General features: G+C 43.4%; 1 protein-coding gene across 6 annotated transcripts in view; it reads left to right on the top strand.

The window, feature by feature from the left end:
• The first annotated feature begins 6,463 nt into the window (after positions 1 to 6,463).
• The window catches only part of ACTN1 (actinin alpha 1), a 112,336-nt gene continuing 105,993 nt past the window's right edge, over positions 6,464 to 12,806 (top strand). For 5 of the 6 annotated variants that reach the window (XM_044436930.1, XM_044436933.1, XM_044436931.1 and 2 more), the window contains exon 1: positions 6,465 to 6,748. In XM_044436930.1, coding sequence (XP_044292865.1) covers positions 6,644 to 6,748 — 105 coding nt within the window. In that variant the 5' untranslated portion in view covers positions 6,465 to 6,643. Of the gene's footprint in view, positions 6,749 to 12,806 lie in introns of all 6 variants that reach the window. The other variant, XM_044436932.1, reaches the window with a different exon arrangement.

Genomic DNA, 12,806 nt, shown 5'->3' with positions numbered 1-12,806 from the left:
TCCCCTGTCTAAATCAAACATGCTGTCTCAGTACACACGGAAAAGGTAGCATCGGAAGATGATTGTATGAGGCAGAATTGCACACAATCCTCAAGTAAACCTGCATCTCCCTCCCCACAGTTACATCTTTCCTACAGTTTCCTTTGACAGAAATCTCATGAGAAGCAGAGCCATGTAAAACCCTCCACAGATATGGATGGAAAGTAATGTTGACCTTGTCAGATGAGGTAAAATCTTGCCTGTGAAGCAAATTTCCCACTGGACTGACAGGAAGACAAACAAGTGGGTGTTAGATCAAATCAAACCAAAACTTGCCATGGGAGCAAAAAATAATGAATATGAGGCTGTCATACTTTGGACACATCATGAGAAGGTCATACTCACTGGAGAAGACAACAATGCCAAAATCGAATGCAGAAGAAGAGGGAGACCAAAAATTAGATGGATCAATTGCATAAAGGAAGCCACGGCCTTGAATTTACAAGAGCTGAGCAGGACAGTCAAAGACAGATTTTGGAGGGCACTTGTTCATAGGGTCGCCATAAACTGGAGATGACTTGATGGCACATAACAACAACAAAGCACATTTGGGAGTTGGAGACCATTCCGAAAGTATTTTGTTTCAGCCGTGTGCCTTTTGTCAGCCATTAGCAGCCATCTACCTGCTGTCTGAGTATTTGGCACGGTTTCTTCTTGATTACATGTATATCTAGCAGCTGCTGCTGGGAAGTTACTGTGAAATGTTCTATCAGTTAAACAATGGATGATGATGGAACATGAAGCTGAGACTGCAAAACCAAAGCTGCCACTCAAAATCAAGCAGGAGGCAGCATCTCACATTCGAGACATGTTATGCTGAATAGTTCTTCTCATTAATTCCAAGTAGTATAGCTAGGAAACCTGTATCCATCAGCCATTCTATTGCCATCTTGCTTAATTTTCTCTCATTTAAATAGCTGTGTATAGTGCAATTAAAGCTAACCTCCTGCACCCAAGGATACGCATGAAGGCACATTTTATTGAAATAAGCAGAGCTTACTTCCAAGGACAACCTAGGATGCCACCCCTGGGGGGTCCCTGTAGGCCTCTGAACTCAGGATTATAGGCTTCCTATTGATGCAAAAGGAGCACAGAGCTAGGATTCTTACTGCACCCCCCCCAAGTCCCCCTCCCACATTTAGACCATCTAAATGTATTTCCTCTCTTTGCAGGGAGGAGAGATGGGGGTGTTCCCTCAATTCTTCATGGGCAGGGGGACCTTGTTCCTCCCCAGCCCCAGAATGCCCTCTCCCTGTACTACCTCTGAAGACCGTTTCATTTTCAGACTGATGCAAGCTGCAAGCCAGGGGGATGGTCCTCAGAAGTTGCAGTTCCAGCTCCAACCATAAAGTCTTTTTCTGCTGTTAGAACTGGGATGCCAACTTGCCCTGTGGCCCCTCAAGCAATGTCTGGAGGTCATGTGACAGTACACTTACTGCCTAAATCTCCTTGTACTTAGACATCAGTGTATTGTCAAGGCAATAAGCAGAGGATTGTCTGTGCCCTTGCCTTTTAAACCCTGCCTGGCAGCTACTGTTGTATTTCTGCACGGGCAAGTTTACTGCTCTTGAAATGCCACATGCTGAAGTCTCCAAAAGAGCACTCATGCCTGCAGTTCTAAGTGTGGAACACTCCAGCTTAGTGATGGAGAAACTCTTTGGGCTTCCCCATAATATAGAAAACACCTTCTCTGTATACTGATTGCATACTTCATGTGTGGAGTGTATAATCCCTCTCCTTTAACTCTGAATAGGCTCTTATCTATGCATGCAACAGAATGAAGTAGTAAGGAAAGAACTGCACTTTATGCTTCTGTGTATAAATGAGCAAGCAAACAATACCTTGTAAATGGAAAAGTAGCACAGAAAAGATTGGGCTGGGTTAGAAACGTATGTCTTAATATGTACATTTTCCTCTTAGGGAGTCTTGTCTGTTTTTGCACAGAGACTTATTAAAATAGCACGCATGCTCTATCTTCAGCTTCAGGCAGGCCAGTCCATTCAATGACTTTGGGATTCTGACACTTCTTTCTGCTATTAGTGCAGACCAGGCATCAGAACCAAGCTCATTATGTAAAAGCCAGCAAGAATCTCTACTAGTGGCCTCATGTTCATGCTGCTTTTCCATACATGCAGATTCATATTCACGTGCAAAGATGTGTGTATTTTATAATATAATATAATATAATATAATAAAATATAATGAGACTATCAATGTGATACAGTTTCTTTCAGCTGCCCTTGAAAGAAAGCACCTTGGCTGCCCTTGGAAAAACTGCCTCCAGCAAATTCTAACAAGAGCTGCTGAATTATGAAAACACTAAATCCCCCCCCCTTTTTTTTGCTAATACGTGGAAATTATTAAATTGGGAATTTAAAGAGAAAAATATAAAACATGATGTCGTGGTAGATAAGACTGAGAAGATAGCGTCTCTTTTATCCCATTTAGTAATGTCTGTACTATATGAGCTAATTGTGTGTGTAGGTTCTGGATATTATTCAGCTTCTGCTGCTTCTTTATTTAATGCCAATAAAGATGGTGGTTGTTGTTGTTGTTGAACTGTTGAGGGGCTGTTTCTGGAACTAGCTTTTCCATCCTTTCAGTGTCTAAAGAGAGAGGCTGTGTTGCCAGATTATCAACGTGAGAACTTTATCCAGTGCCTAAAAAATGCTCAAAACTGCGCTAGGGGACTGAGTAATTCCACCCTTGGCCTCTGGCACAGGCTCCTTTCTCCTCCTTTAGCCCTCACGTACCACTTAACTTAAGTGGGAACAATCGAGCAGCCTTCAGCAGTTCCTCCTTTTTCTTCTCAGCAGCAGTAACACCAAGCATTATCCACTGCCCTTCAGTCCTAGACCTAATTTACAGGAATGGAGGTTTTACTACTCTGCAGGAAGTCCCAGCCTTGCCTATTGCACTTGCCCTGCGGCAAGTGGGAAGCCGCCTGCAATAAATCAGGACAAGAGGAGAGACAAGAATCCCTCCAGCACACCTGTGGCTACCGGTGCTGCTGCTGTACATGACCAGAAGCTCCCCAGTGGTTGGGGCAATGGGAACACTGTGGGAGAGACACACCTACCCACTCCCCATTCCATCCAGCCCATTCTTCTATCACAAATAGGATCATCTGTCTTACTAGACTTACCAACCAGGCCAGGAATGGTTACCATGCTCCCCTTCCAAAACAATAAGTGGAAATTCATCCCAACAAATGTTCTTGTTATAAAATGAATAGTCATGAATCAGAGTGGAGGAACATTAATCTTCAATATGGGTTAATTAATGAAATAACTAGCCAAATATTTAAATCCATATTAGGACAATACCTGTATTAGGCCAACTCACAGATCAACAAAATAGTGTGCAAGTTTCAAGTTCCCAAGAACTTTTTATCAAGCTAGATGCTAAATAAGACAAGGTGGCATATGGGTGGGTGGGGGAGTGTCTGATATCAAAGCCATGGAGGCTACATTTAGTCACATTTCTCAAATGGAATGTGAGAAGAGACTGAAGACATCCATGTTTGGCTTTAACAGGTACTGTAATGACTCCAAGTTGTGCCTAGGATTGGCCTTAGACTTCCTGGGCTTAAGAAACACACAAAAATGGCTGGTTGATTGTCCATTTTGAAATTATACACACACACACACACACACACACACACACACAATGGAGACACCCTTATTCATTTCAGCAATCCAAAAACAATCCAGAAATTTTCAGAGGAACTGCTGGAAACAATTTAAACTATCCTGTGTAAAAGGAAGATATTGTCTCAAATTCTCTTTTCGTCCCTAATATTTTATTTATTAATTATATTTTCATCCTGCCTTTTTTCCTTTCAAGGAACTCAAGGTGGTGACTCAACCATTATTTAAAAATTGCCAAAACCCTTCTGGATTTTCTCTGAGTCAAGACATCATCTAGAATTGCTCACAGTCTCATGACACCTTAAAGATGGGGGGGGGGAGGGGTTGGGAACTCAACCTAACTTACTGTGCAAGGCTCTTGTCAGAATAAAAAATGGAGATCAAGAGGATCAGGTATGTCACTGTGGGCTTCTTGGAGGAAAGGTGGGACATACCCTTTGACAATCTTCAAAGGAAAAGGATTCTAGAACGGTTGAAATGTATCTCAAAAAAAATAAATCCTGTTTCAGATATGCCATGGGTGGTGCTTTATTGGAAAAGCATTCAAGAAAACTCCACATTGGTAGAAAGCATTGACCTGATTTGGACATGGTAGCAACTGTATGCATGGATACACGGAGCACGCAAGCCATTTCCAGCCCAAATAATAAATGGCCTACAAATGTCCTTTGCACATTGTTAGTGAGATATCAGTATCAAAAACCCAGAGTATATCCTGGTTCACATGTAACAAGAGCCTAGCATATGGATTGTCATTAAATCATGGATTGTTGTTGATTCATGTCTTTTTCTGTGATGTGCAAACCCTACAGTATGGTTTAACTCTGGGATGTTAACTACAAACAACCTAAAGTTCACAACCCAACAATGAAACATGGATTGTTCATGAATAACCCATAGTTAAACCATAGTAGAGTTCACAAATAACAATAACCTATCATTCAAGAACGCACAATTCAATGACAACTCATTCTCAACCCATATTGTGGGTTGTTATATGTGAATGAGATATATAGTTTTCCTATGGCAGAAGCAATCCAAAGTTGACTCGTTTGCTGTTGTGTTAATATTGGGTTGTTTAACTCCTAAATAACCCAGAATATCTGGATTTAGATGTCACACCAACAGCCTTGAAACAGGGAGATGATAGGCTGTTCACTGAAAAAAGGAATGGCTTACATGGTTCATGTCCCCTCAGATTATGGGTGAATCACTGTTGTGATATGTAGACTGCCTCAGTTACTAGCTTCAGTTCAAATCTGGCAATGTACAGAGTGTATTAGATGATGCACTGGTTCTTACATACAAGCATGTGAGAAAACTCAGTGGTGGACATTGGAATATCTTATCACGTACTGTCAAGTCGTCTCCAACTTACGGTGTTCCTATGTGAGTGTCCCCCAAAATATCCTGTCCTTAACAGCCCTGCTCAGCTCTGTAAAGTGAAGGCTGTGGCTTCCTTTATGGAACTGATCCATCTCGTATTTGGTCTTCCTCTTCTTTTGCCTTCAACTTTCCTTAGCATTATGGTCTTCTCCAGTGAGTTTTGCCTTCTTATGATGTGCCCAAAGTATGACAGATTCAGAATTGCCATTTTTGCTTCTAGAGCAAGTTCTAGCTTGATTTGATCCAGTACCCACTTGGTTATCTTACTGCCAGTGTAGGGCATTCAGCACTATGTTTCAAGTACATATATGTTCTCTCAGTCAGCTTCCTTCACTGTCCAGCTTTCACACCCATACATAGTGATTCAGAATACAATGGTGTGGATGATCTTGGTCTTGGTCTGCAGTGAAATGTCCTTATGTTTGATTATATTTTCTAGTTCCTTTATTACTGACCTTCCAAGTCTCAGTCTTATTCCAATTTTTTGTTTGCAGTCTCTCTTTGAATAGATGACTGAGCCAAGCTTTACTACATCCTATATAATTTCAATTTCTTCTTAACTGAAAATAAAATCCTGTCATTCTTCTATAGTCACTGTTTTCCTTGATGTTCAGCTGCAGTCCTTTTTGCACTTTCTTCAAGTTGTTTCAAGTAATTGCTGCTTTCTGCCAGTAACAGAGCATTCTCTGCCTATCTTATTAATCTATCAACAAAATATTGATACTGACACTGACTGGGAGCAGGTTTCTAGGGTCCTGCCCAGTGTGGGGATCCCAGCAGTTGAATCTCAGACCTGCATGCAAAGCAGGTGCACGACCCCTGAGCATTTTGCAGGGACTCCGCCCTCCCATCCATCAAGCATCACTGCCAAAACTTCAAGGAAATTGATAAAGGGGAAATGGCCAATTAGTTCTACGATTACTGTCAAACGTGTTGAGTAGTAAAAACTTCTTGGACGTTGAACTTTCAGAAGCGCGGTGTTCAGTGCAATGACTCAGCCGCTACTTCGAAGAGGTGGACCCCACATTTTTGGCATTCTTTACAGGGCACGACGGACACCACTTAGCTGGAATCGCGTATCGGTCCTAACCCCCCAGCTTCTGTTCCGCTACCACTGCAACATCCCTCCCGCTAAAGAGAGACGTCACTAGGACGCTCCCACCGAGGAAGATGTAATTTGGACGTCGCACGCGTGAAGGAGAAGGAAGCTGTAGGGAGGGGGCGCGCGCTCTTAAATCAACCTATAAGAGCGGCTGGAAGTTGCGATTGACACTCGAGAGATTCAATGGAGGTCACGGTGTCCCTGGAAAAAGAACTTTCCGCAACTCAGTTTAGCCAATAAGGTCATTTCGGAGGCAGGACTGGCTTCCTTTCTCCCTCCCCCCGCCCCCCAGCTTTGGTGTATGCAAAGATTAGGTTGCGGTCTAGCACTGGGAGCTGCCTTCTCTCTCTTTCTCTCTCGTTTTTCCGCTGTAGCTGCGCTTCAGGCGGGGAGCTCTCGAGAGCAGCGGCGCTGAAGGAAGGAGTCGCCTCACAAAGCCAAACCAAAGGACACCAGCCTCGCAGGGATGGATCATTATGACTCTCAGCAAACCAATGACTATATGCAGCCCGAGGACGACTGGGACAGGGATCTACTTTTGGATCCAGCTTGGGAAAAGCAGCAGAGAAAGGTAGATCCGGATGGATCCCGCTTCCTTCCAGCTCGCAGGGCGGGGAAGGGGGCGCCGGTGGCTGTGGAGGGCTCCATTCGAGGAGCCACTTACCGGGGTGGGGAAGGCGGGGTGAGACGAGCATCTCGCTGCCCGTAGCGCGGACGAGAGCCGTGGCTGCGCGCACATGCTGCTTCCGCGCCTCGCATTTTCCCGTGTTTTGCATTCCCCCCCCCCCCGACTTCCATGCTGTGGAGATTCAGAGCGCAACGAAGCTGCTGTCGCTGGCTGGGCAGGATCCCTCCAGGGAAGCCGTCCCTGCCTGCCTGCCTGCCTGCCGAGCGCGCTCTCGCTCGCTCGCTCCCTCGAACCCACCTCCCTCCAGCCCTCGCGGTGAATTTACTGTACTTCTCCGTGTGTGAGACCATGTGTGAGTCAGGGAGGGCTGGGGTGCGGCGCCAGCACTCAGCCCGAGCCGCCGAAGGATTTGCCTACGCGGGAAATCGTCTCTCCCCCCCCCCCATCCACCCCTGTCCCCACGGAAAAAGTCTTGCGCGGACAGCGGCACAAGAGTTGGATGGAGCGCATCTGATCGCCAAATAACTCATCTCTAAAAAGAGCTGAAGTTATGGCATTGGCTTGGTGGTCGTAGCAGGCGATGATGAGAAATGTCTTAGGCAGAGAGCGGCGTTGTGAGATCCCGGCTGGTACATCTTTAACCCGCTTTTTAATGTGTGTGTGGGCTTTTTGTAATCTGTCAAATGCTGGAGAAGGGAGCGGAGGTGACGTGCAGTGGGGAGGCGGGTTGCGGCGGGGGGGAGATGTTGCTGAAATAAGAAGATCGGTCAAGTATGATTACCATGCGTGGTCGAAGGTAAAGACATGGAGCCGTTTGCATTGCTCCATCCAGCTGCTCCGAAGTTGCCTTCCTTGCCGCCGCCACCTCTTTCTCTAACGCAACAGATGTTTCCCTACCAGGGCTGTCTCTACTGGTCTCTGGCTTTCGTAATGCAACCGACTAAAGCCACCTACCCAAAGGGGCTGCTCGAACAGGGAAGTGGCTGCGGTTTGCACGCCCTGCTGCCCCCGCTTGGTTGGTTGGAGAGAGCAGCCAGCGAGGCGCGCAGGTAACGCGTGTTCCTGATGTGAAGTGCCGGCCTGCACGGCAACGCGCCCCCTCTCAGAGTGCAGCCTCTCCGCCAAGGAAAGTTGCCTTGAATCGTAGTGGTGAAATTAGAGTGAACATAGGCAGGGAAAATAGAACCTGGTTGCCCTTTAGAAAGCCGGGGAAGCCTTCCCGGGAATGAGGCCCCTTTGCCTATCGTGGCGCCTCCGGGTCCTTCCGCTTATCCCGAGAAAATCAGAGTGGGCAGGGCCCGTGTTACCTTGGGCGATGACGCGGACGGAGTGAATTTGTTAAGATGGCATGGAGGGAACGCTGCGCTCTCCCCCCTTTGCCACCCCACAGATATCCCTTCACCCGCGGGATGGTGGCTCACTTCAAGCTTTGAATGCTGCGGTTTAGGGCTGGGCTTGTGCAAAACGCATGTCCAAAAATGGTAACATTCATCCCTTTTTTAAATTTAAGGAGGCGGGGGGAGGGAGGTTGAGAGTAGTCCTGGCTTCTTCATTCCTCCCCCCACCCCTCCAAAAAGAAAGAAAAAACAAAGGCATCCTGTATTAGCTCACTCTGGAATCCTGAGCCCTTCCACATTTTCCTTTAGTCATTTGTCAGGCAGTAAAGAGGAGGGGAAATATTTGGCAAAGTTGCCTCCTAGCAATGTGGCACGTAGAGGTCAGTAGAGGGAAAGGCTTCTGCGCCTCTGACTGGAGCTCTCTCCGTGTCTTTGGGAGCTGCCTTGCCATTTCAGAAGACTCGGGTGGGTGGGGGACTCGGTTGGTGGATGAAAGAAATACCTTACAACCCTATTTTTAAAGGAAGTTTTTATTAGAAGGAGCTTTGAAGAGAGGTGGGAATTTGGAAGAAGATACTAATTAGTGAAGAGCCTGTTGTTGTTCCCCCTGACTAGTTTTAAAAGGATGTATAAGTACTCTAAATGATGTGTTTTCTGTGGAAGCTGAGGGCACAATCCTATGCATGTTTAGGCAGAAAAGAGTCATATGATTCCCTGCATGCCCCAGCAAGCTGGCTGGGGCATGCATACGACTGTGTCCTAAATTAATTAAAGAACTCCTGTCAGTGCTTGGTTTGACAAGGGTGACAGGACCATAAGGGTAAGAGGCATAAAGGGTGAAAGCAGGGTTACTTACTGAAGAATGGAGTTTGTGGTAGGTAACTTTGGCATGACAAAAAGGGGAGAGGAGTGGTAATTTAATCCCCATTCCATATGGCTACAATGTTTAATTGATGGCCCCTAGCATCAACCAGCAACTAAATGGTCCTTTGTGAATGTCTGTGTGGGGAATCTCAAAGAATCATTGGCAGATAATTCTCCAGTCACATCTGTTTTTAAGACAACCAGTGAACCTTGCTTGTGCAGGACAGTGAGAAATTCTATGGGCCATGTCCTGTAGACAGAACAAATAATCTGTCCCTTGTTGCTGATCTCCATCACATTTTGATAAGTTTTTTTTTTACATTTACTTGCCAAGCAGAATTTACCTGTAAGCAGCATGCATAAGAGAATAAAACTAAGCAATTGGATAGTGTCAGAATTCATGATCCTATGATTATTATTATTATTATTATTATTATTATAACATTTCTATGCCGCCCCTTGCCGAAACCTCGGGGCGGCTTACAACATGATAAAATACATTGAAATACAAAAGTGACGCTTCTAAGATGACTATCATAGTAATATTTATGGGCAAAATGATACTATGTCTTAATTTTAAAAAATCTAAGATAGGTGTAAGTGGGCCTCTTTAGTAATTAATTCCACAGTGTAGGGAGTCCTCACTAAAAAGATATGGCCATTCCAAACTTATGGTATGAAAACCTTTGGTGTTACCTGCCATCTCTGACTTATGGAGACCCCCAGTGAGTACCTCCAGTATGTTCTGTCTTTGGCAGTCCTGCTCAGCTCTTGTAAACTTAACGCTGTGGCTTCCTTTGTAGAATCATTCCATCTTATATTTGTTCTTATTTTCATCTTCTTTTAACTTTGATTCCCCTAGCATTATTGTTTTGTCCTGTGAGTCTTGCTTTCTCATGATGTGTTCAAAGTTTGACAGCTTCAATTTCTTGATTTTTGCTTCTAGGGAAAGTTGTGCCTTGATTGGGGATCTAAGTTTTGCTTTGGCCAGTTTTAATGGACCGACAGATTTATGTGATGAAAAGTACATCCTAAGGCACTGTGGGCTCAAGCAGTGTAGGGTTGCAATTCTAAATGTACTTAATAGGGAATTAGTCCAGCTCTGAGATTTAACTTTTGAAGAAGCAAGTATAGAAGCAAGTTGTTAAGTTATGCAGGCTGGAAAAACAAGCACCTGAAACTTGGTCTTGAAATTAGCTGTTTTTTGCAGCACTATAGATATGAATTCTCTCTAGAGCAGGCCATCTCTGATTGTGGCAGGAGGCATCTAAGGAACAAGTTCTTGTTTTAAATTAACTCAGGGGGAATTCTGTTGTATGTCAAAGGCTTTGGAGGTACTTTGGAAAAGTAGAAGATGTTAGTGACATGGGAAGAGGTTAGAATCATAAAATATGGAAAGATGTTTGAATTTTTTATCTCGTCCTTCCACAACATTCAGGATGTGTGGTAATATTTCCGTAATATGTTCTTCCTCATAAGTGAGTCACTGTTTCCCACATGGAGGCACAACTCAGGCACTCCTCAAAGCTGCTAGTGAGTCTGCACCTGAGCAGGGATTTGAATAAAAGACCCCCAGGGGTTTCTTTCTGCTGCTGTTATCTGGGCCAAACCAGCACTTGGAGCAGTGCCCCAGAATCCTCTGGTTAGACCAGATTCTGCTTGTCCTACTGGGAATAATAGGCAATCAACAGTCAAAGTTCATTGAGTTCTCCTGATCCACATTTTCTATTTCTTTCTGGAAAGGGAGAATGCTTCCATGAGTCTTTGACTGATCCTAGTTCAGTGATGTTTGGCTAGAGATCCAGGAGGTGGGAAGATGGGAGGGCAAGGTGGGAGGGTGTAAAAGAAGCTTGTCAGGATAGGATGGACTTTGTATGGAGATCAAAGAAGATACAGGAAGTTTAGAAATGGGTGTGATTTGATCAAGTATGAGAAGGACTGGGTAAACATTAAAATGATAGATGCAGCTATGATTGTAACAGCCTTCTCTGGCTGTTTTGAGTACAATGGCCATGCCAGCTGGAGATGATAGGACCTGAAGTCCAGCACATTTGGAGGATATCGATTTGGGAACAGCTAACCTAAAACATCCTTTTTTCTTGCAGGGAAAAGCAGGATCCATCACTCACTCTGGGCTTTTATTCATTTTAAGCAAGCATTTAGAAATTCATGTTTACTTTTCTCACTGGCTCACTCAATTAATGCTGCTGTCATCCCAAAATCAGTGTGAATAAAACAAGGTTACCCCTAGCTTGGCCTGTTGAAATGCAGTTGCTGTCTGAATACCACATTGATTTCTGAGCCTTATTTTGGGAGATTCTCCCAATAGAGCTAGCAAAAGAAACGGGAAGAAAACCCCAAGATGAAGCATTTTGCTTAACACAATAAAATTCTGAAATCACTAATAGCAATGAATAAAACATTAAAATATCTGTTTACATGCCAAGAAAATGAAATTGCCTGGTGCTGAATAAGAATAGCTAGGAAAGTCGGCATCAGCTGAGTGCCTTGGAGCAGGTGTGCTATCCCTGGGGTAATAACACCCAACAAGTTCTGACTTTTGTCCTCAGCTGCTTCTTTCCTGAAGGCAGTAATATCTGAACTAAAGCTGAGGATGCAGATGCACAAGAAGTGGGCAAGTTAATATGGGAACAAGTAGCTTTTCTTTTTTTTTATAAAGATTTTTATTAAAAAAAATTAAACTAAAAAAAACCTAAAAACATCAATCATCAAATACATCGGACGTACTGGATCAGCCCCCTATAACATATCCTTTTAACATTCTATAATCAAGTTCAAATCAATTTATAAAAAATTAAGAACAACTTTAAGCCAAGTTCCATTTCTCCAGTCAATCATAAAAAAGGTCCCAAGTTTGGTAGAAGTCAGTATCTTCTTTCTCCTTCAATAATAGAGTCAATCTGTCTATTTCTGCACAGTCCAGAATCTTTTTTAAAATCAGTTCATCAGTGGGTAATTCCTCACTCTTCCAGTATTGAGCAAGCGCAATCCTTGCCGCTGTGATTAAATGTAGCATCAAATACATTTCTTGTTTGCTAATATTTTTCGGTATAATGCCTAACAAGAAAATTTCAGGTTTAAAAGCTAAGGGTTTTTGTAGCATTTCCTCAAGCCATTTATGTATTTTAATCCAATACTTTTTCACACATTCACAGGTCCACCACATATGGTAAAAAGTACCCACATCATGTTTACACTTCCAACATCCATTTGACATATTTGGAAACATCTTAGCTAATCGACTTGGCGACAAATACCATCTATAAAACATTTTATATAAATTTTCTTTATACGAAGTTGCTAAAGTTACCTTAATGTTTCTTTCCCATAGCTTTTGCCACTTTTCTAATTCAATATTATATCCAAAATTTTGTGCCCATGTTATCATAGTTTCCTTAACCTTTTTTCCTTCCATCTTCCTTTCAAGTAAGAACTCATAAATTATTTTGATCATTTTCTCATCTGTTTTTAGCATCACTTGATCAAAGGCTGTTGGATCTTTATAAAACCCCCATATTTTACAATCTTTAGCATATCTTGATTGCATCTGCGCCTTATACCACCAAGACATATTGAGTCCCTGTTCTTGTATTTCTTGATCTAGTTTCAGGCCTCCATCCTTGTCTAAAATATCATCATCTCTTATGATCCTTTCAAAATTCAATACATTTGGATACACAAAGGCTTCCATTGGTGAAAGCCGTCTTGGTAATTTATTATACAATTTTGACTTTAACTTTTCCCACACTGACATTAATGATCTTCTAATAAAGTGACTT

Source organism: Varanus komodoensis, unplaced genomic scaffold, assembly GCF_004798865.1.
Source record: "Varanus komodoensis strain SLA01 unplaced genomic scaffold, ASM479886v1 scaffold3, whole genome shotgun sequence".
Classification (NCBI taxonomy): Eukaryota; Metazoa; Chordata; class Lepidosauria; order Squamata; family Varanidae; genus Varanus; species Varanus komodoensis.
The sequence above is the reverse complement of the archived record's forward strand: the minus strand, read 5'-3'. Positions and strand labels throughout refer to the sequence as shown.